The 22,302-nt window shown below is 33.1% G+C and overlaps 2 protein-coding genes across 5 annotated transcripts; one reads left to right on the forward strand and one right to left on the reverse strand.

The window, feature by feature from the left end:
• The first annotated feature begins 9,940 nt into the window (after positions 1–9,940).
• Positions 9,941–16,059, forward strand: LOC133703493 (uncharacterized). The gene is made up of 5 exons (XM_062128054.1): positions 9,941–10,316; positions 11,489–12,403; positions 12,816–13,016; positions 14,680–14,875; positions 15,645–16,059. The coding sequence occupies exons 1-5, from the start codon at positions 10,248–10,250 to the stop codon at positions 15,824–15,826; spliced, it is 1,563 nt and encodes a 520-aa protein (XP_061984038.1). The 5' UTR covers positions 9,941–10,247; the 3' UTR covers positions 15,827–16,059.
• On the reverse strand, positions 15,933–20,480 carry LOC133703494 (BES1/BZR1 homolog protein 4-like). 4 transcript variants are annotated; one of them, XR_009843888.1, is made up of 4 exons: positions 19,873–20,480; positions 17,063–17,802; positions 16,684–16,812; positions 15,933–16,505 (listed from the first exon to the last, which is right to left on the reverse strand). XR_009843888.1 is itself a non-coding variant. In XM_062128055.1 (3 exons), the coding sequence occupies exons 1-3, from the start codon at positions 20,086–20,088 to the stop codon at positions 16,788–16,790; spliced, it is 981 nt and encodes a 326-aa protein (XP_061984039.1). In that variant the 5' UTR covers positions 20,089–20,480; the 3' UTR covers positions 16,609–16,787. The 4 variants fall into 4 exon arrangements, 2 of the variants coding, with proteins under 2 accessions (XP_061984039.1, XP_061984040.1); XR_009843889.1 differs by lacking the exon at positions 15,933–16,505 and having other exon boundaries at positions 16,609–16,812; positions 16,892–17,802; XM_062128055.1 differs by lacking the exon at positions 15,933–16,505 and having other exon boundaries at positions 16,609–16,812.
• Between the last annotated feature and the right edge of the window lie 1,822 nt (positions 20,481–22,302).

Consider the following 22,302-nt stretch of genomic DNA (forward strand, 5'->3'; position numbering starts at 1 on the left):
TGGGTTTAAAGGCCTACGCGCCTAGGCTCTTCTTTTCACAAACCTAGGGCGTTAGCCCATGGGTTTACATTGTTGGGCTGTTTTTAAGCTCTTTTTTATTTTTTTTAGTATATTTAGGTTAATTATAGATTTATGAAAGAAATATCGAACCCGGTAAAGTCTATGACCCGGATCGTAAGTTTGACAAGTTACGCCACAACATCCAGTTTATTAATTTTTTTCTTTTTAATACCTTTTTTGTACTCAGATTTAAAAAAAAAAAAATTTCACCATTTGTTATCGATGATATATTTTATTTATTTATTTAACTTAAAAAAAAAACACAATTTGACCCTTTGTTATCAATAATTTACTTTTGTTATCTTAGTCACACACAACTCTCTTGTTTTTTTCTTTTTAAAAAAATATTTTATACAAAACAATTCTCATACGTTTTATTAACATATAAATCTATTAAGTGAAAAATAATTTATGGGATAAAAAAATTATTGAATCTGATGGCGTGCATAACTTGCATCACAAGATAAATTGGTTGACTCAAGTTCACATGTTTTTTTAATTGGTTTTTATTTTTTATCAATTTCATCTTTCAACATTGAGTTAGGTTGAAATTTAGCTTTTTAGTTTTTTTTTAAGATGATCTCCGTAAGTTTTGCAAGTCAATCTAGATGGACATAGATAGATCTAATATGTTTCCATCTAAATATTAGATAAAAATATCATTCAATATGGAGTTGATTTTAAATTAATGGTTAAAATCTATTTTTTTTAGACATGCTGGTAATACCTTGACTTTTTTTACGTTTGAAATAAATATTACTCCAACTCAGGCGTAGTGCAAGCTAATAAACTACTTACAATTAACAGAACATATAAAACGTTGCCAAAATACTATAGATTTTAGTTAGCACACAGACACAAAAGACTATTCATTGTGATAGTAAAATTATGCTTTTTTCCTTTGAAGAAAATTTCGTTTGCCTTAGTTTTGAGAGTGGTTTCATCTTTTTCAAATGTCAATTAGTCAATGAAGATTTGTTAGAGGTTATTTTCATCTTTTTATTTTTTTATAAACAGTACAAATACTTATTTACCCCTACACTAAAAAAAATTGAACAATTGGCCAATGGTATTTATGCCTTTTTGTTTTTTACAAAATTATGCATTGACTTTTATTGTTAAATCTTTTCCCAAAAAGAAATAAAAGAAATTTATTTTTAGTCCAAGAAATAAACTGGATCAAGTTAGATGAAATAAAATTAGATAAATGAAGGGGCAAAATTGGATAAAAAAATTACAAAGTATAAAGTTATTAGAGGGAAATGAGGTGGAATAAAAGATAATTAAACACAAATAGGGGCCAATGTGTAATTAATGAAAAATTAGGGTATAAATATCCATTTCTTCTCCACCCAACCAATGGTTTGCATGAGAAAGAGGGGAGAAATTGTGGTTTTTTCTTCTAAATTCTTGCAAAATTCAACCAAAAGAAGAGAGATGAGGATGTTTAAAGCTTTAAAAAGGAATTAAAAAGGGAGATTAAAGGTTTTGGGTTAGCTTTTGGAGAGTAAATTAAGGGTTAGGGTTTTGAAAAAGAAAGGGGGGAATTGAAGGGGGCTTGATTTCTTAAGCTTTCAACACTTGGAAAATCATCCATTTAAGATAAGAAATACTTTTAAATAGATTAATTGCATTGAATTTAAGTTTTTGTTAATGAATTGTGAATGTCATGTTTTTGTGAGGATGAAATTGTATTGATTATGTAATAGGTTAATGTTATTGAGATTGATTAATGATTATTAGCATGAATTAAGAATGGGTAACAATTTAACGTAAAAAAATTGAAAGAATAAATGCCTCTTTTATTGGATTAGTTTTGGCTAGGGAGAAAATTTGGGTGATTGGAAATCTTAATGCAATTAATTTAGATTGTTGGAGATTTTTTTTATTAGGTGAATATTGATGGATAGGAAAAGAGAGGAAAAATTCAAAAAAAAAAATAGATTAGTCATTAAGAATCGAAAGGCAAAAATTATATTGATTATGGGAAAGGAAATCGGTTAACTTCATGAAAAGAAAAGGAAGAGTCAATTTGGTTGGGTCAAATAATGAGGAAGTTATATAAAGTTGTACCGATTAAAAAAATAAAAATGAATAAAAAAAAGGAAATAGACATTGTTTAGAATGGGAATACTTGATACAAATTAAATGAGAATTCAAGATTTATATGAAAAATAAAATTGAGTGATATGATGGATGAATGCCAAATGATGAGTTGGTTTTATTGATATAGGCTAGGCCATAGAACCCAATCAACAGCAGGGGACCAACTCACATGCACAGACATCAAGTAGGTGTTCAACATCTTGTAGGTAATTAGTTAGTTTCTAATAATGATTTTATTATTTCTATTGAATCTTTGTCTAGAGTTGTAAATGGAAAGAGAAAGAAATTTGAGAAACTAACTCTCTGGTTAAAGAGAATAATGCCTTATTTAATGGACAATTTGAGAAACTAACCCCCTAGTTAATGGGATTAGTGCCCTATTTAATGAGCAATTCAAGAAACTAACTCTCTTGTTAATGAGATTAGTGTCTTGTTTAATGGGAAATTTGAGAAACTTACTCGCTAGTTAATAAGATTCGAGCTCTAGTTAGTAGGAGATTAAGGTAATTTACTTCCCTGATAAATGTGATTGATTCCATGATTAATGGACAATTGGAGAGACTAATCTCTCGGATAACAAAGATTAGTACATCGGTGAATGGACAATTAAGAATCATAAAATTGAATATTGGTGATGAAAAAAAGGAGGGGTGGCTAGGCTAAAAGTGAACATACTACTATTCTCTTATATCCAACATTATAATTGTACTATGTAATTTATATGTTTTATATTATGTTTTAAAATCAAGTATGTTAGTTGGAAATGTATGGCCAAATCTTAAGATCAATCTCATGTGTAACAACTCTGCGTATTTGGTATCAAAACCTATTAGAATATGGGTAGCATTGTTCATACAAAATCTCAAAAACCTAATGAGAAGAGAGAACCTTAGAATTATAGGTGATTACTACTAAATGATGTAAGTCTCGTTGAAGAGTGATGATAGGATAGTAAATTCGTATAACTTGCAGCTTATTTTCTAAATTATCCTTTTAAAACATAGATTCTATTTTTTTATAAAACAACTTCTATTTCAACTTCTACTTTTGATTCTTCTAAAAACAAAAGAATTATAAATAATGAAGAGATTACAATTGAAGATTTTACAAAAAATATAGATGATTGAAAAATTCCAAAAGTTCAAAAGAACCAAATTTACAAACTTCTTCTTTCAATCTTTTAAAAACCAACTTTACAATAGAAACTAAAGAAATGGATATTCAGCTTACTAAGCCTTTTGAAACTATCCAGCTCCGTTCCCAAAAAATTCCTACAAAAACACAAAGACAAAAACTATAAATATATTTATATTGGCCTTGTACAAGTAGGAATCAAATCTTTTACCAAAGAAGATCTAAATACTTCCATCCTAGTTGTACTTAGAGATGTTAGATTCCAAAATTTCCAAGATCCAATACTTAGTTTCATTGAGTCTGGTTTATGTAGTGTTCTTGTTTCTTTTGATTGTTATCCAAACCTAATCATTTCTCTCAAAGACAAAAACATCCTACAAAGTATAATCTTACAAATAAAAACCTATAATAACAACATGCTTGAAGGATCCATTCTTGTAGCCTTAATCTTTAAGATCCATTGCAAAGTCATATTTTCTGCTTCTATCAATAAACATAAATTCTAATATCAGAAAGGTGAAACCTTACTTCTCTAAACAAACCTTTTTAAATCAAATATAGTTGTACCCAAATCTATCCAATGAAAATATGTTATCCTATCAGAGGACTGAATCCTTAAAGGTGTCACCCAACCTGAACCTTTATAACCACCACAACCAAATATTCAACTCAAACAAATAACCCAATATAGTGATGGTAAAGTCAGATTGTCCTTTCATAGACATTCAACCAGTTCTAGAATCTCAGATGAATCTTGATTGCTCCCAACACCCCACAAATCAATAACAATTCTCAAATCTCCACAAGCCATATAAACACTATTCAAAATTATCAAACCCAGGCCTCTAATGAATAAACATTTCAAGAATAAACTTCTAAAATCAATAAACTTGCCTGGAGAAATCTTACTCCTAAAACAATCATTGCCCCTCATATAGCCATTCATAATGAACCAACCATTATAAACCAATATAGATTCAATGCATCTTCCCTCTATGAATAGAAAATAGATGGAATGTCCGAATATAATATCCTAAACATCTTGCAACAAATGACCATCGTTGTCAATGCTTACAAAACCCAAACTGAAACCCCATACAAAGCTATAGTTGAATTCCTTATAACTGATTTTTCTAGCTAGTTAAAACGATGATGGGATTATCATCTCATTGAAACCTAACACCTTGAAATCTTTAACTCCATCCAAATGACTGAAGACCAAATACTTATCATTAACTCAGATAGAAACATCATCCAAGATACAGTCTCAACCTTTATTTTAACCATTTCTCTATATTTTGTTAAAGATCGTTCCCATCTTAAAGATAAAAATGTTGAACTTTTTTCCAACCTTAGATGTAAAAAAAACTTAATGACTTCCAATGGTATAAAACCATTTTTCTTCCCTATGTCATGCCCTGAGAAGATTTAAACCAACCTTTATGAAAAGATAAATTTCTTGCTGGTCTGCCAACCCTTCTAGGAGATACAGTTAGGAATAAGATCAAAGAGATTTTTTTGTCTCTAAAACAATAATTTGTGACTAACTAACATATGATGAGCTTGTTAGTTTTACCGGAAAAAAAAGGTTTTAAGATTTGTCAAAACCTTAAATTTTAAAAACACATTAAGTGGGAGATGAGAAGAACTACATAAAAATTAGGTAGTTTTTATCAACAATTTGACCTATCCATACCAAAGCCAACCTGTAGTAGTTCATGCTCCAAACCCACCACCTTAAAGCCTAATAAACCACCTCACAAAAAATAAGCCCATAAATACAGAAAACGTTTCTATACTAAAACTAAGCCTTACTACAAAAAGACCTTACAAAGCCCACAAAACCTTTTAAGTTAAAATCAAAATCCAAGCCCAAATTTGACCCTAAAAACATTACTTATTATAAATGTGTTAGAAAAATCATACCTCTAGATTTTATCGAATCAATATAAAGCTACATGAACTCCAATTAGAAGAAGAAAAAGAAGTAATTTACCATATCTAAAACCTCTTGATTGAAGCATTTGAGATTGAATCCAACCCATTAGACATTTCTAAAGGACCTTTCCAAATTTATAAGTTAGCACCATCCAGTTCTAGCTTAGATACATCAAACCATACCACTTCAGAACAAATAAATATCTTAATCCAAGATTGAGAATTTATTCTTGAAGCTATTAAAAGACTTAATGATCCTTAATTACAAAAACAATTTATCTAGACAAACTTATGAGTTCCTTTGATAAACCAAAGACACCACACCCTATTCAAAGACAATCACTATTGCCATCAACCAATACAAATACTTATGACGTTACCAAAATTCTCAACAGAAAGAAGAAATCTAAACATTTTGCTATTATCCTAGAACTACAATCTAAAATCAAAACCCTTAAGACTAAACTACAAAACTTCAAACAAGCCCAACAAAAAGACTTTGCTATTTTCCAACACCTTCTTACAAAGTTAGAGAACCAGTCTAATTCTGAACCAAAATTAAAAGATCAAACCCTAGAGAATCATGCATTTTCAAATATTAAGCATGTCCCTAAAGATTTTCTGCATGTTTTAACTCAAATTACTTCAAAAAAGTACATCATAAAAATTACATTAATTTTTTCAAATGATTTTAAAATAGATATTATTGTCTTGTTTGATACATGTGCAAATTTGTATTATATTAAAAAATAAATAGTTCCAAAATAATTTTTACAAAGCACTTCCAAAAAACTTTATGCGACAAATTATACTAAATTAGTCATTAAATAAAAAACTTAAGCATCAGTTTTTAATAATAAGTTTTATCTTAAAGATTCTTTGTTGTTATAAATGATATTAATCATACTATTATTCTTGGCACTCATTTCATTGATATGATTACTCCTTACAAATTTAATGATGAAAGTATTATTTCAAAAATCAATGATTTGAAACTTGTTTTTCCTTTTCTTAGAAAAACAAAAAACTAGGAATTTAAATATGATCAAAGCATGTTCTATTCATACTCATAATATTAATACATTGATTCGAGGAAAGCAAGCTCATCTCATGCATCTTAGACAAGATACCTTTTATAAAAAAAATAAGCAGTAGTTACAAAATTTTATTTTACAAAAAAGAATTTCAAAATTTCAAAGCAAGATAGAAAAAGATATTTGTTATGATCTACCAAATGCCTTTTGGAAGAGAAAACATATTGTTAATCTTCTTTATGATGATAATTTTAATGAGAAATACATTTCTATAAAAACAAGACATATTCAAATGAATGCTAAATTAGAATAACATTATTGACTCGAAATCAAAGATTTAGAGTCTAAAGGTCTTATACAAAAGTCTAGCTCACCTTAGTCATGTGCTGTCTTTTATGTTAACAAAAATTCTGAGATTGAACGAGGCACACCAAGGCTTGTTATAAATTATAAACATTTGAACAAAGCTTTGAAATGGATTAGATATCTAATTACGAACAAAAACAATTTGTTGCAAAAATTACATTCTGCATTCATTTTTCAAAGTTTCATATAAAGTTAGGATTTTGGCAAATTCAAATTCATCCAAAAGATCGTTACAAAATTGCATTTATAGTTCCATTTGATCAATAAGAGTGGAATGTCATTCCATTTGGATAAAAAAAATGCTCATTCTAAATTTCAAAGAATCATGAATGATACTTTCAATGCATATTCAAAATTATGCATAATATACATTAATGATGTTTTTATCTTGTTAAATTCAATAGAACAACATTTTAAACATTTTAAATATTCTTTTATGTCGCAAAGAAAAATGGTTTAGTTATTCCAAAAATAAAGATTTCTCTTTTCCAAACTTGTATTCATTTTCTTCATCATTATATCTCCCAATGAACCATTACACTTATTTAGAGACCCCTTACATTTGCTAATAAATTTCTTGACAGATTCTAGATAAAACCTAGCTATAAAAGTTTATAGAAAGTCTAAATTATGTTCTAGATTTTTATCCCAATATGAGTAGAATAGTAAAACCGATTGAGAAAGAACCATGTTACATGGTTTGATAAACATGCTAGGATTGTTTGATAAATTAAAAAAACAAGTTCAAAAAATTTCTTGCTTACGTATTGACAATCCCTTAGCTCCTAAAATAGTTAAGATAAATGCTTTTGAGTTGGGATATGGGGGTATTCTTAAACAAGTACAAAATAACAAAGAATAAATTCTTCAGTTTACATCTGCGCATTGAAATGATTGTCAAAAGAATTATTCTACTATAAAAAAAAAATTCTTTATATTGTATTATGCATTACAAAATTTGAAAGTGATTTATTAAATCATAAATTCCTTTTACATATTTATTGCAAATTTATTAAAGATTTTTTATAGAAAGATATTTAAAATATTGCTTTTAAAACAGATTTTTACCTGATGACAAGCTGTATTAGGTATTTTATATATATATATATATATATATATATATATATATATATATATATATAAAAGGAGATATAAATTTCATTCTTGATTTCCTAAACAAAGATGTCCTCCAAAACAGGTCCCGATGCCTCCCAAATCCAAAACCAAATACAAAGGCAAAGTCATACAAATAAAGTTTGAATCTCCAAAATCTCAAAAATCACAAAACCTTACAAAACTTTTTGCTTCAACCATTTCTTCTGCAAAACAAATTAAATCCTGGTATGAAGCAATAATTGAAGATGAGAAAGTAGATCGCTCTTTACAGGTACAAAATTGGGTAGAATTCCTATCCAATTCATCAGAATTGCTTATGGCCTTATAAACTATTAGCTAGAAGTCCTCTAAGAAGAAAAATCTTCTTAGGCAGGTAAATCCCTCAAACTAATTTCCAAAATAGAAGCAAGTTCTTCTTCACAAATACCCCTACTTTCTTTTAATCTAAATTCCCCATTTGAACCATCTTAAAAGTTTTCAAAAGAAAAATCTGATTGCATTGAAAAACTAAAATTTCAAAATATTTTAACTATTAAAAATGAATTTTTCCATTCTGACCCTTTCATTGTAGCTACTTAAGTCTTCCCTCCAAATTGGTATTTTAAACCAAGAGATTTATCCAAACCCTAGTCTTACTATATAATAATACTTGAGATAACAGGTTCCACCAGATTCAACACATTTCAAACTTCAACAGAACCTTAATCTCTTGTAAGTCTAAGTTTTGACAACCTTTGATGAATAACACTTCTAAACTTTTCAGTTTAACGTGTGAGAGAGATTCTTGCATTCTTTGGTTCTTGAACGAACTGAATTCGACTTATCAAAGATTAAATGACTTCATGGCGTTTTCGACTTTATTTCAATAGTGTTGATGTCTTGGGACAAGTTTTTATTGTGTCATACTCCTATCAAATTTCTTTCGACTTTCCGGGATCAAATCTCAATCTTGATTATTAATTACATGATCACATGAACACGAGATTTGCATGATTTTTTATATATTTTTTTAAGATACTATTAGGAAGTGGATTTTTTTTCTTTCGGCTATAAGAGCTAAAATCTAGGTCATTTGAAAAATAGCTTAAAAGGCAGGAAGAACAAGAGCAACCAAATGGATCAAAACAATTTATATGTCCATCACTGATTATGCTTTATAAACAAGATGACCATCAGATATAAAATGTCGAATAGAAATTAAAAAAATAGGTGAGAAGCTTATTTATTAATTATATATTTATTAATATTTTTTTTTATGTTGAAGCCTTTAAATCTTTTGAGAAAGAAATTTGGATGACATAAACATTAAGTTAGAATTTTGCATGTGTTAAATAGTGTTATGAAACTCTTCATAATTATAACCCAAGAGTTTAGTAGAAGTTGAATAAGCTCATCTCTAGTAAGTCATTGAGGGACTAAAGTATATGTTAGAGTTTGTCATACTTCAACATTTAGCAAAAAGTAGTCTTTTATTGGAAAAAGAGTCAACAAGATAAGAGCATGATTTTAGACCCAATAAGAAAATTAAGTAAGAAAAGTGTCTAAGTGTTGGTTATCATGTGGGCACCAATGATCTAAACTTGTGCCTTAATGGCTATAATAAGACTAGGACATGAAAGAGGAATGTAGTAATTTAAAGAAAGTGTTTAAAACACATTCCTACATTTAATGTTATTAAGAGAGTAGCTAGATAAGCTTGGTAATATTCGACAAAGCAAGAGTCGCAAGCTGAGTGACTGTTATAAGTCTTTTTCTACCATGAAAGGATAAAGAAAGATGTATAGCTTCAATATGGATATGAGTGTAGTCTTGAGCGATCTATTCAGAGATAAACTCTTATAGAAAGAAAAAAAATAAATTATAGATGAAGATGAGATTAAATATCTATTGAATTTGAAAGATTATACAAATTCTTTTACGCGGGGGGGCTTATGTTTAACTATTGTTGTTTTTCTCAAATATTTTATAATGATTTACAAGGAGAATGTCAATAATGAGATACATAATTCTTGATGTAAGTAAGACACTTCATAAAAATAATATAGTTTACATGTTGAGCTAGATTTAAAAAAAGTGAAGGGGAAGATGATGGTACACGTGTCGATAAATTAGAGAACATGATTAATAGATATTTATAACTTAACTATGGTTATTTCATAAATATTACAAGGGAAGATAGCGAGACGAAAGACTACCAGGCGTTTAATGCTCAAGCAAATTTTATAATCGCGCCTCTTGGACCAATTGAAAAAACTTAGAAAGCAACAAATCTTAATAATAATCTTTCTTCTCTGATTGGGTAATGGGTGCTTGTTGAGAGGTTGATCGGGTTACTGGCTCTCGTACCGGGAGGAGTTGAAAGAACAAACCGGGCCTAACTCGGAAGGGCTCAAAACGGTTTGGTTCGGTTCTGTGACTTTATTCTCTGTGAAACTTTATCATCTAAAGAAGGAGCTTTTGTTCTTTTATTAAGGTATTTTACATAAAAAAAGAATGGAGGGACATATACAATACCCTAAAATCCAATTAGATGATTACCAGCCTCAATCTCTCTCTCACTTGGTAAGTCTAACTTGCTCTGTCACTTGTTTTAATTCTTCTCTGTTTGTTTGCTAAGAAACCACAAGAAAGTTTTGAGATTTTTGTATAGAATATTAGATTCTGTATGTTAAATATTGGACTGGGGGTCCTCCATGTTTGGTTGTCAAATCTGAAAATTCACTGAATTTTGTTAATTGAATTTTAGTATATTAAGCAAAGGATTAAGCTTTACCGTCACTGTTAGTGAATATGCTTTCTATAGTTTGAATGGATTAACTGCCAGATGAGCTGTGCTTTTGGAGTGATGCAAACCAATCTAATCAAGGTAACTAAGATGTGATTGATGGTAAAACATTTTAAATCAAAAGGGATTGTTCTAATTGTATCTGGTAAATGTTAATCAGGGAAGATAGAGAAGTTTTCTGCGTCCCTATTAACTGGATATGTGTATTTTTGTTTTAGAAAAACAAATAGAAGAAAGGGTGCGCTTTGGCCTTCTTAGGGAGGTTCTAATGCTTTAAGAAACTGTGTTAGAATGCTAAGATGATTTGTTTTGATGATGAAGCCATCCCTTTTTGCTGTTTCTACATGCAATTCGATGCTTCAATTGGTTCAAGGGCTATGTAATATGCAGGTTGAAGCAAAACAGATTTTGAAGAGTGTGATTCATTAAACTGGAATTTGTTTATGTTCTTGTTTTTTGTTTTTTTTTAAGGGTTTAATTTGTGTCCTTCAGACATTTCTACTCATGGTCTTTTAAGGATGACGGATTTTTATTGAACTTTTTTTGTTCAAATCATTTTCTTGTTGGTGTTGGCACGGAAATAATGTGCTTAAAATATACTTTGTATGGTTATGAAGGAAGTGTTTACCAATATTCCTTTAGGGTGCATTAATCTGGATTACATTAGTAATGTGTTAGTTTGAGCAAGATAAATCAATGGTGACCAATGCTCTTTACTTTATATTATAAAATATCATTTTCTAGATGGTTTTTCATTATCAGGTGAGATGTGTTTCTAGTATACTGTATTTGACTTTGTGCAATTGTTTACCTTTTGATAATAAGTGTTGATTTGTGCAAAATAAAACAATGTGAAAACTTTTTTTCTTTTATTTTTTTCCCTTGCTTCTCATTTCTTGTGTACCTAGATGATTAAAAAATTAGTTTGAGGTCTTTGTTTTGTCGGTAGATTTCTGAAGAGATGGAGGACCATAGATGTAAAAGCAATATAATACCAAAAAATGCTGTTGCACAAGAAGATAGGACACCGCTCAGAAAATGTGAAAGTGAAGCGTCTCAACCTGACACGGCTGACAATGGTGTGGAAAATGTTTCAAAGACCTGCCATTCAAAGCAGGGTAAAGTTTTTTTTTATGATACACCACACTCTGAAGAAACTGGAGTTTGGATACCTGTCTCTGTTCCACCAATGTCAGAAAGTGAACATCAAGAATGGAGTAGAGGTCTCCCTCTTAATGGGGGATGCTTCCCTGATGAAGATCTAGATTGGAATCAGCTCCTTGAGAAAAATAAGGAGCTGACCATGTGGGATGTGGTTGCTGAGATGTTGGTAGCAGCTCGAGGAAAAGTGAGTTCCATTGCTTCTGGAGATGTCCACAGATGTGGAATTTCCTGGATATCAGATCATCTTCTTGAGCAAGCTTGGAGTGAGATGGCCCAAACTCTTACAGAGGCTAATTTTGGCAACAGCTGGGAGATTCTTGAAGCCAAGCCTCCAAAGTGGTTGGCTGATAGTTCTGCTTCTGCTTGCATGTTGTGTAATGCAAGATTCCATCCTATCATGTGCTCCAGGCATCACTGCCGTTTTTGTGGTGGAATATTTTGTAATGAATGCTCAAAGGGGAGAAGCTTGTTGCCCAAAAATTTCCGCACCAGAAACCCGCAACGTGTTTGTGATGTGTGCTGTGTGCGGCTTGAGTCAGTGCAATCATACTTGAAGGACCATGAAAGTCGCGCTGCTCAGTTGCCAACACAAGATCTAACTGACCTCAGTACTTTGAGATCATGGCTCAATTTCCCATGGGGCCAGTCCATGGAGTATGAGATTTACAAGGCCACGAACACTATTCAGGGTTATGCTAAGGTAACAGTGACATCTTTAGCTATCATCTGAATTCAGTTTAAATGATTGATGATGCTGTTTGAGTCATCGCATCATTGTTGAGATCTTAAAAGGTGAATAAATAAATAGAAATAAGAGTCTAGAAAAAAAAGCACTTAAAGCTTCGTCAAATGCAAACCTCTTGTTGGAGTAGTGTGCAAAGAAATCTTATTCCTTTTATGTAATGTATAGAGGTGCTTTAATTATACTGATTGTTATGATTAAATTTTGGCCTATTGAAACTTTTACTGAGTTCAATGATGATGGCTTCCCTGTTGAGCCTTTCCTATCATAAAGTTGTTTTTGTAGTATCATTAATTAATGAGAGTGTGGCATTAATGTGAGAACTCATGTTGATGATTAGTTTTATACCTTCAGTTTTCACATTGCTCAGGTTGGTTCTCTACTGCCTGAGAAGTCCATACCGGATTCTATTTTGAAACAAGCAAAAGGCCTTGCAATCCTTACAATTGCAAAGGTTGGTGTAATGGTGACCTACAACATTGGGACGGGACTAGTTGTTTCTCGTAGAGAGGATGGATCCTGGTCTCCACCATCAGCCATTTCTTCCTTTGGCATGGGCTGGGGAGCTCAGGTAAATATAGCAATTATCTGTTACATCTATAACTGTCTATCTCCTCGAATATTGCATGAAAATTGTATTTCTCCCTCAGAGTTCCATAAGCACCTAAAACATGATCCATAGTTAAGCTAATCTCAGAACAATAATGAAAATTAAATTCATTGATTTATTTTTTGTTCAAGAAAATTACAGATTTCGTAGTTGAATGTATGACATCATAGACTTCATTTTGGACCTTTGACATCCCTGTCAACATTACAGGATACAGGTATATTTATGAAATCTGAGTCTGAACTATTGCTGACTTTTGGATGCAATTTTTGCTCAACTGCTTTGCTTCAGATTGAGGGGTTTGGGGATTGATTGCATCTAAAATCCAGCAATAATTCGACTCTTATTTTATGAATTATGAGTCTGAGTTGTGTCTGCATTTTAGATTCAATGTTGCTCGACTGCTTTGCCTTAAATCAAGGGATTTTGAGATTGATTGCACTTTGGAGCATGTAGCCATTGAAGCAGCAGCAATGGAAATTGGAATTGTTCCATTCTTATTCCTCAGGCTTCAATTTCTTGAATTGTTGACCACATGTGACATAAGCTAGCTGACAGTTACATGTTATTTTGTATAGATAGAGAGGCTATACACCAGTGGAGCAGTGTTGCTTAAGCACTAAGCTATGGTGTAGTCCCTCTGCTAAGTTGAATGTTGGTGGAAGGATGAAAAATAGAGATGGAAAGAGTAATTGGGAGTGTCGGAGAGGAGAATGATTAAGCAATCCTTCTCTCTAGCTGTTTGGTCGGGGCAGGAGAGAGCAGATCAAACCAATGAATGAAAGGTGAAATAGAAGAAATTGTTTCCTTTCCCTTACAATTGGAATTGTGAGCCTAGAAGAAATGGATGCATCCTTATTTCCCGCCAAGTATATGTCTGCCCGCCCAAACAAGGCGAATACCTTGTCCATCACTTCTTTGCATTTTGTAAACATCCTTCCTTCAACCAGAAAAAAAAACTGTAGCTATATTCTATGATTAATACTTGTAAGTGCCAAAGAAGTACCTTGTCCATAAAGTGGGAAATAGCTGAGATGAGATTGTGATGATGCGAATGTCAGCAGAAAAAAAAAAGATTGGATAAAGAATGAGTGCATTTGTAATGAGGGTAAAATTATATGGCTTGGCCATGTTAATGTCAAGGAAATGGAGCATCCATTGAGGACAAGTTAATGAATTATTGTCAAAGGTGGCCATGTTCTATGTGAGGCTATGAATGTGCCATTGCAGAGTAGTAATTATATCAAATAAATTAAATGAGGCAAATAGAAGGTGGTATGAGCTGAATTAGTTAGAATGGTTTTTACCAAAGAACTTCCACATAAATTTTGGTCCAAAATACAAAATGGAGGAAAAGGTTTTATGCAACAAACCCCAACTAGTATGGTAGAAATTCCTTATAATATAGAACTTTGTTTTCGAAGCATTGGCTGATCCAGTCTCTCAAGTTTGTCTTCTTCCTCTCCTTTTTTTTTGTGTTTTGTTTTTTTGGGATACAGTGAACCAGACCATTGCCTTGCTCCATTTTTATAATTGATTATTGAGAGTTCACGTGAATCCTTTCGCAGATTAAATGGCACACATCACAAGATCACCTTTTGTTTTCTTTTGCAATTTTTAACAGGTTGGAGGGGAATTTACTGATTTCATAATTGTGCTGAGAACTTTGGGTGCTGTTAAAACATTCAGTGGAAATCTGCACTTCTCAGTTGGAGCTGGTTTGAGTGCAGCTGTTGGCATTGTTGGACGGGCTGCTGAAGCTGATTTAAGGGGTGGTGATGGTGGTTTGGCTACCTGTTACACTTATAGCTGCAGTAAAGGTAATATGACTTATTTCACGGTGATGGTGGTTTGGCTTTTTTTTTTTTTTTTTGGATAAACCTCAGACTACTATTATATCAACAATGTTTCTACTTTCATATTATAGCTGCTGTCTTGACTGAAAAATATGACTTCTTTCATGGCCATGCATACTTACCCTCTTGATTGTTTCAAGTATGATACTGAAATTGCTGTTGCATTGTTTGAGATGGTTTGGTACTGTGGTTCAAGTGATTTTTGAAGTGTGTTGGGGTTGAAAAGGCACCAAATTGTTGCTTTTTGGGATGTTTTTCCGATGGTTTTGAAAGATGTCAAAAATCTGAAAACAATAATCTAAAAAGCATCAATTTGGTGCTTTTTCAGATGAAAATCACTTCCAACCCACTTTATCAAACACACTCAATCCAGTATGAATGATATACTAGCTTTCTTTACGTTTCCTTGAACATGTCAAGAATTTGTGGTCCATGTCAGATGGATATATATTTTTTAATTTACTCCTTCAGCAAGACTAGCACTCCAACACATGTTCTTCCCATCCCATAAACGCATATCTTTTGTTTGTTCTGCTTGTCTTGATTTTCATGTTTAAGGCCACCATATAGTTTTTGATTTTTTAAATGACAAACCATACTGATTTTAACTGTTCGATTTATTTTAATTATCTAATGTGGTAGAATCTGCTTAACCCTTAATTGTTATTATTTTTCCTTTCTTGAGAAAGAAATCAATTTTAATGTTCTAATTAGACTCTAATCAACAATGCAGGTGCATTTGTTGGATGTTCACTTGAAGGAAGTATACTTGCAACTCGAACACAGGAAAATGCAAGATTTTATGGTGCATCCATGAATGCATCAGATATTCTTCTGGGGTCACTGCCCGGGCCTCCTGCTGCTTCCATGCTTTACCATGCTCTCTCGAATCTTTTTGGTAAGCTTGAGAGGTGATCAAATGAATTTAGTGTCTGAAAAAGTATATAAATTTAGTGCTTGGGAGGTGGCCTGAATAATTTGAAGTTTCCACGCTTATTCGTTGTTTCCCATGAAGCAATGGTTTGTGAGTGATTGTACAGTTCACAAAATCTTGGCACACATACATTGTGCTGCTATAATTTATATTGCTATTACAATTCCTGCCCTATAATTCATTGCTGATGAACACAGCATTAACGATTGTATGTGAGAGTCTCTCTCCCTCCCTCCCTCTCCCCCTACAAATACAAAAGCTGAGAAGCATTTTCCACCACGAACATGCTTTAGGTGGACATCAAAACTTTTGTAAATTCCCAAGTCAAACAACAAACGCGACAAGGAATGTACCCTGGCTGGCAAAGAATGGACCAGGTTTATATAAAAAAAAAGACTTGATTGAAAACAAACGTAGAGAAATGGTTAATTGAAGGGGCCTAGCTCACAATGGAGGCATGCTGCACGGTCTTTAACAAATGAAACTCCTGGTCAGATCTCAGATGGGCCCCTGAACGATCAGGTCACTCGAGGTTTCGGCCAAAAGATATATGATATATTCCATCCTAACATCTCGAATTCAGGTGATAAGGTGGTAGAGATCTGGTCCACGACAATCATAATCTCCTATAAAGTGGCCCCTCTATGATATGCCTTCCATCTGCTTGCACTAAAAGGCTTGAGTTTACCCATCTCTCTCTATTTTTCTTTTAGAAAGAGCATAAAAGGTAATAAAACAAGAAAGAGCTAAAAAGGAATGCAAATGATAATATGAACAATACATATTAATGCCAAGAATGCACAAAAAGGTTTGGCCCTTGAATTACAATTCCACTCACTTGAGCGTTACTTTTCAATGGCAAACCAGAAACTGAAGGCTGGCAACCCGTAGTAGGAGTTCTTCAATGGAACTAACCAAGTGGAAGGGTTCTGAAACCAATTCTCACCTTGAAGCCCTGTCCACCTGCCTACATGTTGTCTAGAAATAAGTACACAGGAAACAGGGAAAAGAAAATAAATAAGAAGGGAGCATGTGCTAATACTCACCAAGATCCCATCTATAACTCTATTTTCAGTAGTACAACCATGAAATGAAAGTTCATGTAAGGAGATCACTTGGATGTTTTCATTTCTGCCATTGGTGATCTGAATCCCAACATGGGTCCAGTAAAATGACAGTAGAGTTAATCTATTTGATCAAATATCATCCCAGCTCACCTGGTTCTTGAGTTCCCAAGTGTAAGCTCTAGATCATCTGATCCACACTCTTCATGGATCCTCTCCCCTTCCCATGGCTTCACTAGCCCAGTTGCATTGCATCGGAATGCAAACTCGTCCGAGATCACCTCAGCCATGGGAATATCAGCTGTATGGTCAGAGCCAGCTGCAATGGCAGGTGAACACGTACCACTTTGACCAGGAGTCCACATGCGGGACCCACCACCAGCTAAAGCCTCTTCCTTGAAGCCAAACGGATTGGAGGCAACCAGGCTGAATGTGGGAGAAGTTGGACCACCTTGTGGCAATCGAATCCCAGCAAACCATCCTGGATCAGGAATAATTTGACGGCCAGGGCTTGGTGGAGTTGAAGATGGCAAGTAGTGCTGCCCACACCAGCCTGGGTGGGTTGGTTGGTCTTCCCAGCCAGTTTTTATTCGGGGGGTTCTAGCAGTTGGAGAGCTCAAGGGAGGAGTAACAGGGGCACTTATGGAGCCACCATGGATGTATAGATGGGGAAGCTTAGAAGAGGAAGCCGATGAGAGGTTTTTGAGCCACGGGAGGAGGGAATTGTCATCCACATTGGCATTAGCAGCATAGGAGGATGAAACTGGACTGGGAAAGGAAGAGGATCCAGGACTTGGGTTATAGGAAGCACAGGGGCTAGGGAGGTATGAGGAGCATGGGCTTGCTGTAGCAGAACCACCAATAATGTCCATGTGCTCCGCAGGTTTGCATCCCTACAGAGAATTATGAGGATAAAGAATTATTTTGTAATAAAAACCTCATCACAGATCACTTGATGAAGCGGCACTCCTAACGCTATGGCAAAGTTATGCCAAACAACAACAAAAATGAGAACATTATTTTGATGGAAAATCATACTTTCCAGCCTTACAAGCAGAGCCTTCAGTTTTCAACCATGCCAGTAACAGGGACGAGGAAGTTTCTAATGCCATTTAGCATAACAGTATCAGGATAGAAACATGCCCATAACAAGGCATAAAAAGACCAAGCAGCTGAAAAACATTGTCTGGGATTGAAAGCAAATTGTGGCTGCAGCAGGCTTTAGAGAAATGACCCAGCAAGTTCACATGGAAATAAATAACTAAAACCTAAAGGGGGAGGAAGGTAAAATATCCCCATTTTTGAAAAAAATCTAAGAAAATTATTTACTTCCTAAAATGTATAATAATGGGAAGACATGGTCGATCTAGTGTCCCAAATGATGATCCTTTGTCCATAAAACTCGATATATTTCTGTGGAACGTGCAACTCACTGTTATGTCCCCACCGGTCATTTCTTCCCAAGATACAAACATTACTCTCAACAATCACCATAAACTTCCTCTACAATCAACTACAGCATCCTTCCCAGTGCTTCATTCCTCTAAATTATATCTTAAACAGGGAGATGATTTTGCAGTCTTGAGCTATCCTTGGTAGCTCAATCCACTTGATCATTTACTCATATTCAATTTCTTTTCCCTGAACTTCAAACATCCAACATCTGGATGGATAAGATTCTTAGCTCAGAACTAGCCTTATTCTCAAACTTCTCAAGCTTTTGCATATGGAGTGTAGTTCATTGTGTTCTAAAACACTTGAAAGTATTTCAACCACCAACAGAACCATCAACTTGTGATCTGATCTCCATCAGTGGATTGGTCATTGGTGACTTTAAACAACTCATATACCAAATAAGACAAGTATTTTAACAATCTCCAAGCCCGATAGAAATCATTTACTTAACTTAGTTCAAATTATTTTTGACTCTATGAACAATAATTCAACTCCAGTGCAGCTCCACAAAAGAAGCAGCAGCACAATCACGAACACAACCAAAGCAAATACACCTCCCTCCCTAATGGGAGACTGAACAGAACTGAAAAAAGGGTCTGTATTTCTGCTGCCAATGAGCTAAAAGCAACTCAACCAAATCCATGAAAGAGAGTCCAACATTACTATTAACCTTTTACCACCATCCACATGCTACAGTCAATATCGTGTTGTTTTCGAGGTCAATTTGGTCTTTTTAGGACCTCTGTGCTGCTGCTTCATGTTCTCTCTAACAGACCAAAGTGAGTCCAAAGTTGTTAGCAAAAGAAAGACAAGAGAGAATCTTGTGGTTCACGAGAAAGAAAAACTGACATCACTAAACTAAAACTGAAAAAGGAAACAAGATCGCTTAAACAGCGCTGGCCAGATCTAACGTACGCCGGTGACACCTCACACACAAAAGAAAAAAAAAAAGAAGCAGCCAATAAAGCATGGGGCTGACGATCTAACGTGAGCCGGAGAGATAAACCCCAGAAAGACCAAAGAGAAAAAAAAAAAAAGCAAACGAATCCAACCCCACTGATCACACCAGCTTTAGAAAGAAGAAAAATACCTCAGCAACGCCACCACTACCGCTATGGAAATCCAACATTTTAGCATGCAATAGTATAATTCTGCTAACATGCACCATAATCAGCCTCACAAAGCTAGCTTTAGGCAGAATTCAGCAAGGATCATGAATTGCAGGAACTGGTTTCACAAATTTCTGTCATTTCTAATGCTTATCGTCATATACAGAGGAGTCATGAATGATACTAAATATACACAAGAGAGGCACCTAGCTAATGCCACTAAACAGACAAAACTAATCAAAATTAGAAGTAACCCAAAATTAATGTCCAGGGAATAAGCAAATTGATAACGAAACTTGAACACCAAAACTGCGGATTTTTTCAAGTTTTGCTTCCTAAAGCGTAAAACTAAAGTCAAGCAGAAATAAAATACAGACGGTGAGTGTGTGAGTAAAGTACCTTGCGGTAAGTGGTGCCATCGGGCTCGACGGCCCAACCAGCCTCATTGCAGAGGGCTTTAAGGACTTCATTATTGTCACAGTGCTTTGGAAGCTTGAAGTTGCCATACATTCGTAGCCCAGAAAAGATCTTTGCTGCAATGGCTCTTCTTCTCCTTTCTCTTCTCTTGTTGTTCTCTCTTTCTTTCCATGTTGGTAGTCTCGTACCTGAAGTCATACCTCTGGTCTCTAGCAAAGTGGCTGCATCAGTAGGAAGTGATCAATGGTTGTTTCTTGGATAACTAGACAAGAAATAGTAAAGCTGAACGTTTTCTGGCAGAAGTCTAATTGTTCATAAAAAGAAAGTGCGATGGAGGATGATAACCACAAAAGTGACTGGATCAGTAGCTTTCAGAAATCAGCGAAAGCTACAGTTGTTTGGGATCGAAAAATACAGAAACTTGGGTTTAAATGGGAGCGATTGGAGTTGAAATCGGTCAGATCAGATCTGTACAGAGGTTGAAGGTGGAGACGAGCACTGAAACTGGAGGTGGTCTTTTTTGGTTTGGTTGAACCCGGGAAGAAGTAAAACCTGAGAAAATCGCAAGGGAGAACGGTCACCTAAGTATGTTGGAGGGTGCCCATTGCCTTTTTTTTTTTTTAATATTATTATTATTATTAATTTACGAATTTGACACTCACAGTTGATGGAATAATAAATAAATAAATAAGTTATGATTATAAATAAATGGACAAGTCTCCCATGTCTCGCCACTCATGATTTATGCACGAATAAGAGATAAAGTATAAGTAACACTATGTATCCATGTATTTCATGGGTTTTTTTTATTGGATTTAGGTTGTAAATTAATCCAAGTTTTTGATTGTGTTAAATTAAATTAATTATTTTTTTATTTTTTATAATTTAAATCAGTTTAAATTCTGAATCAGTCGAGTCTTAGATTATCCATGTAACTAGAGTTGAAACCGCTACATTATATATATATATATATATATATATATATATAAAACTTGTATTATATAAGACAAATTGGTACTTACTGCTAAAAACTTTTGAGGAATCTAATTTTTTATTTTTTATTTTCCAAAGATAGATTTGATTTTATTAATAAGAAAAAATAAAAACAATAGGCTTGATTATTTACATCATCTTAAATTAAAAGGTTTTAGTTACTGCTAAATTGTTAAATTAGCCATTCAAGATTTACAATTGTCTTCAAGCATGATTGAAATCATTAACATTAATTTGATAATACAATCATATATTAATTAATTAGGAATTTATTATTTAAGGATCTTAAAAAAAAAACAATTGATACATAATTTAGTGTAATCTTGCTTAATTATGAGGATTGATAAATTTATGATCATAAAAAATAAGTATCACCTCAGAATTCAGATTTTATTTTCTTGTTAGGTTTAGATGAGAAAAAAAAAACCCATATTGGTTACAAATTAATATTAAAAAATTAAAAAATAAATGAATTTGATGAAACAAAATAATCCCATAAATAAGAACACAAATCATTATAGAGGAAAAAACTAAATAACTACAAATCTAAATAATTAAAGAAACAATCAGTAATTTTTTATTTTGAAATTAGTTGACTAAACCTATCGTATGGGTGAGTAAAAAAACTGAAAAACCGATTAAACCGAGAAAACAGGAAAAAAGTAACCGAAACGCGAAATAAAACCGCTTAGAATTTTGCAAAAACCAACTGGTTCGGTTCGGTTTTATAAGCCTGAAAAAAAAAAAACAAACAGAACCGAACCCAAACCGAAAAAAAAAAAAAAACAAGCCAAACAGAAAAAACCGAACCAAACTGGAAAAAACCGAGCCAAAACCAAAAAAACCGAGTTAAATCTGTTTGAATCAGTTTTTGTTCTAAAAAACCGAACCGAACTAAAACCGGTCAATTTGAACCGGTTTCTATTTTTTTAATTCAGTTTAATTATTTTTTTATATAAAAATCAAACCAAACAAAAAATAATTACCCCTAACCTATAGCTCAATGCTTATGTGTACCTAATTTAAAGTTTCTGGAACCTATCACAAAAATATATAAAATTCTTAGATTAAAATACTTAAATTATACACTCTTAAATTAACAAATAAAAATGGTTAATTTAATGGTAAATTGGTAAACCATTTATATGAGAATTACAATTATTGTTTAGCATGATTTTAACCAGTAATGTTAATGATATAATAAATATATATATTAATTAGATATTGATATTAAATTTATTATTTTTTAGCATGACAACAATTGATTCTCTGTGCCACGTGGTAGTTGATTTGTTATGGTTGCGTAACTGTCTCTGTCCAAAAACCATCCAATGAGAGGCAAAACCGCTTTCGCTCGTGTCAGTATTCGGCGCGCGTGTCAAGGCCGAGGCCCTTATGCCTCATGAGATGTTAATCCTG

Source organism: Populus nigra, chromosome 9 (genome assembly GCF_951802175.1).
Source record: "Populus nigra chromosome 9, ddPopNigr1.1, whole genome shotgun sequence".
In the NCBI taxonomy this organism is placed as follows: Eukaryota; Viridiplantae; Streptophyta; class Magnoliopsida; order Malpighiales; family Salicaceae; genus Populus; species Populus nigra.